General features: G+C 29.3%; 1 protein-coding gene across 1 annotated transcript; it reads left to right on the top strand.

Annotated features, from left to right (window-relative positions):
- Positions 1–841: 841 nt before the first annotated feature.
- LOC111612541 (Down syndrome cell adhesion molecule-like protein Dscam2) lies at positions 842–3390 on the top strand. The gene is made up of 2 exons (XM_023353775.1): positions 842–1017; positions 3049–3390. Exons 1-2 carry the CDS (start codon positions 963–965, stop codon positions 3381–3383), a joined length of 390 nt encoding a protein of 129 aa, XP_023209543.1. The 5' UTR covers positions 842–962; the 3' UTR covers positions 3384–3390.

Raw genomic sequence — 3390 nt, 5'->3', positions numbered from 1 at the left:
TTTTAAGAAACGAATAATTCACCTCGGCAGTAAGAAAAAAAAAGACCTTATCCAATCCAATGTATTTCCATTAAGGAATGAAACATATAGATTTTACTTAATAAAATTTCATTTTAAGATTATAATTGATCATAAAGTATACGCCTCTATCTTAAATTTCAGATATTATATTAATTAATGTTTTAAAATATGACTTAACAATGCTATAAAAATTATTAATCTCATAAATACGCTAATGACTAATTATTTAAATTATAACTTAAATCGGATCGTCTTCTTAATAAATGATATTGCTTATATTACGCCCATGTCATTATCATATTACTAAATATATATGTTTGTCGAAACTATTATTTTAATTAAACGTAACGTTTACGACGGACATAAATACTACGACTCACCTGAAATTGTAGTAATAAGTGAATAGAAACGAAATTAATGAAGCAAAAATGAGACAAAGTTATTATTACAAAAATCAAATCAGACTTATGTACGGCTGACATTAGCAGAATCGAAAAGTGACAGCTTTTACTCCAACTTATCTATTTAAGATATCAGAGAGATTGAGCACACCTTTTCTACCATCCAATTTCATTGAACCTTAACTGATCATTAGTGAGGGAAATTGGTCCCCTAGTTGTCTTGTCAACCCCGCTGCACAGATGTACCTGACAAATGGTTCATTAAGTCCATTGCTAACTCTTGATTAGTTCAGCTGGGAACAACATTGAAAGTAAGGCGACAGCATAGGCGAATTGTGTATGTCTGCTCACAGCGCAGGCGCTCAGGTTAAGGAATACAGTGTTGGCTGACCACACTGCCAGTCAGTAGTATGAGTGAACGTCGATAGAGGACCGTTGCTACAACTTCTCATTCGGTTCTCTTCATCCCGTGTTTCTCTTACTATCAAACATTGTGTCTTTACAGATAACTTATCTCCGAACTATAGTGTGCCTGGACAAATGTGGTACAAATTGTGTTTAGTAGCGTTAATACTTATTTTCTATAGAGTGTGTGGTAAGTTCGATTTATTTCATTTAATAAAATTATTTTATTGAAAAATTTTAAGCGTGCGCGTTATATATCGTTACGAGACATTACGATAATTTTTTTTTCTTTGTTTCTTCAAGTAAATTTAGAAGCGCAGTTTTTAATTCATATATTTTAGAAAAAAATAATAATATAAAACAAATTTAGGAGCTTTTAAAACTTTATAAATTTATTTAATTCGTTATATTTTATTAGAATTTAAGGTGTATTTAGGATTTTTATAAGAGACATATTTTTAAAAGTTGAAAAAATGCGGCGAAAATAAATAAATAAAATTTATTATTTTTTTCCAGTATACAAAAGTTTAAATTTCCAAATTGCTATCTTGAAAAAGAACAATTTTGATGCAATATTTTACAATTAGATTATTTACCATAGCATCATTCATTTAAGTTTAGGTAAGGTTTCTAAGTATAAAGCTTATACAAACATATAAGGTCATTCTTTTTCTTTATTGCAATTTCCAGCAGCTATTACTCCGAAATGGTTTCTCAGAGAAAGTTACCTCTAATGCATCCCCAGTGTGTTTCCAAAGAATTTACACATGACAGGATTCTGCTTCATATAGGGAACTCTTGTCACAAACAGGTGGCTAGAGAGAAGTGTCACAGACTACTGCTTCAACGGCGTACACGGAATAATTTTCCTAGCTAGGTGCACCGGCATAGCAAACTTACCAGCTAGTAAATAGCTATGCACTATTTCCGTGTTTGAATCACCTTACATATTTCAATAGCGAATTTCTTTTAGTAGGTGTTGATAGCCCTTTCGTGTCCTTCTTGCAACATTTCTTAATATACTTTGTATCATCTCCTGTTATTTAAATAAGACCATAAATCAACTAGAAATGTTTGTAGCCATGTCTTTTTTTTTATTAATGGTTGACGCATACTTTGCCTCTTACATCGACCATGATTTAAACCAAAACGTTCTCTTACGGAATTTAAAGAGTTTAATAACAGAGTTATGAAAGGCTAAACTTTGTCACTTGTAGCTTTAGGCATTTAAAAATAAACGTTTAAAATTAAATTTCAAACCTTTTTAATTTATTGCAATTTAAAATAGAATTTAAACAGTTTAAGAGAACTCGCTGAATAAATTTCACTCGCATTATTTTCTTTTATTGATACAATTGAAAAGAATTTCAATGCAATATTATTCTATAATTTTTTCTCCAACTCAAAATTTTTATATGAATAAAATATTAATTCGTTTTCGTTTAAATTTGACTGTTTTATATATAAAATTATTATTTAAATTTTATATATTTATATTCAAGAATATAAATTGGCAATTAAAATTATAACTGCTTATGTTTTAAATTATATTTAAAAGCTAATTTACCTAAACATAATACGAATTGAAGATATAAAGAGAATTAATATATTTATTAAATATGATTTTTAACTTTCATTAAAGACGAATCGGAATAAATAAAATAAATCAATTGATGAGAAGGAAGAAAGTATTGTTTTTTTAATTCATATTTTTCTGTTATTTTTAAATTTTACATTTAAAGTTTTTTATAACTAATTTTAGTTTTTATCGTAGAAATTTTTGCATTTTCAAATTACATCTTTCTTAATTTTTAAAAATTTGACGGAGCTTCTGTGCAGTTTTCAAGAGCGGTTGTGGAAGAAATTCATACTTCAATTTTAAATGAAGTAATCAAGTGTAATCAAGAATGTAAATAAGAGAACAAAATATTGATCCTCTTGTATTATCCAATAATTATCGGTTATACAAAATTTCAGAAAAATAAGAAAAAAATTTTCAAGAAGGGGAGAAAAAAAATAAAACTAAGAACAAAACCGTCGATGAGGTGTGGCTTTATTCATTGACTGGTTAGAAATCGATACTTTGATGTCTTCTAACTTAAATTACCAAATAATGTATTTATAACTTAATAGGAAAGATTAAAAGTGAAGAAAACATCGATAAGAAAGAGAGAATTTAATTTATTTTTTTTCATTATAAAAAATTTCTTTCTTACAACAGGAGGAAGAAGGATGACAAACACAAATAGAAAGGGACCACAGTTCATACACGAGCCACCGAAACAAGTAGAATTTTTAAATACCACAGGTACAGTGATACCCTGTTCGGTTTATGGGAATCCCACTCCAATTGTAAAATGGGTTACCGAAGACGGAGCTTCTGTAACAGATGTCCGTGGACTAAGGCATATCCGTTTAGATGGTACTTTAGTCTTCCACCCTTTTCGTGCCGAAGAATATAGACAGGATATCCACGCTATTGTATATCGTTGTACAGCAACAAATAGTGTGGGTACTATAGCAAGCAGGAACGTTCAAGTCAGAGCAGGTGAGTGAAAATATC

This window comes from Centruroides sculpturatus, unplaced genomic scaffold (genome assembly GCF_000671375.1).
Source record: "Centruroides sculpturatus isolate CEXI.00-Female unplaced genomic scaffold, Cexi_2.0 scaffold3, whole genome shotgun sequence".
Lineage (NCBI taxonomy): Eukaryota > Metazoa > Arthropoda > Arachnida > Scorpiones > Buthidae > Centruroides > Centruroides sculpturatus.
Note: the sequence above shows the minus strand (reverse complement) of the source record. Positions and strands in the feature narration are given on the sequence as shown.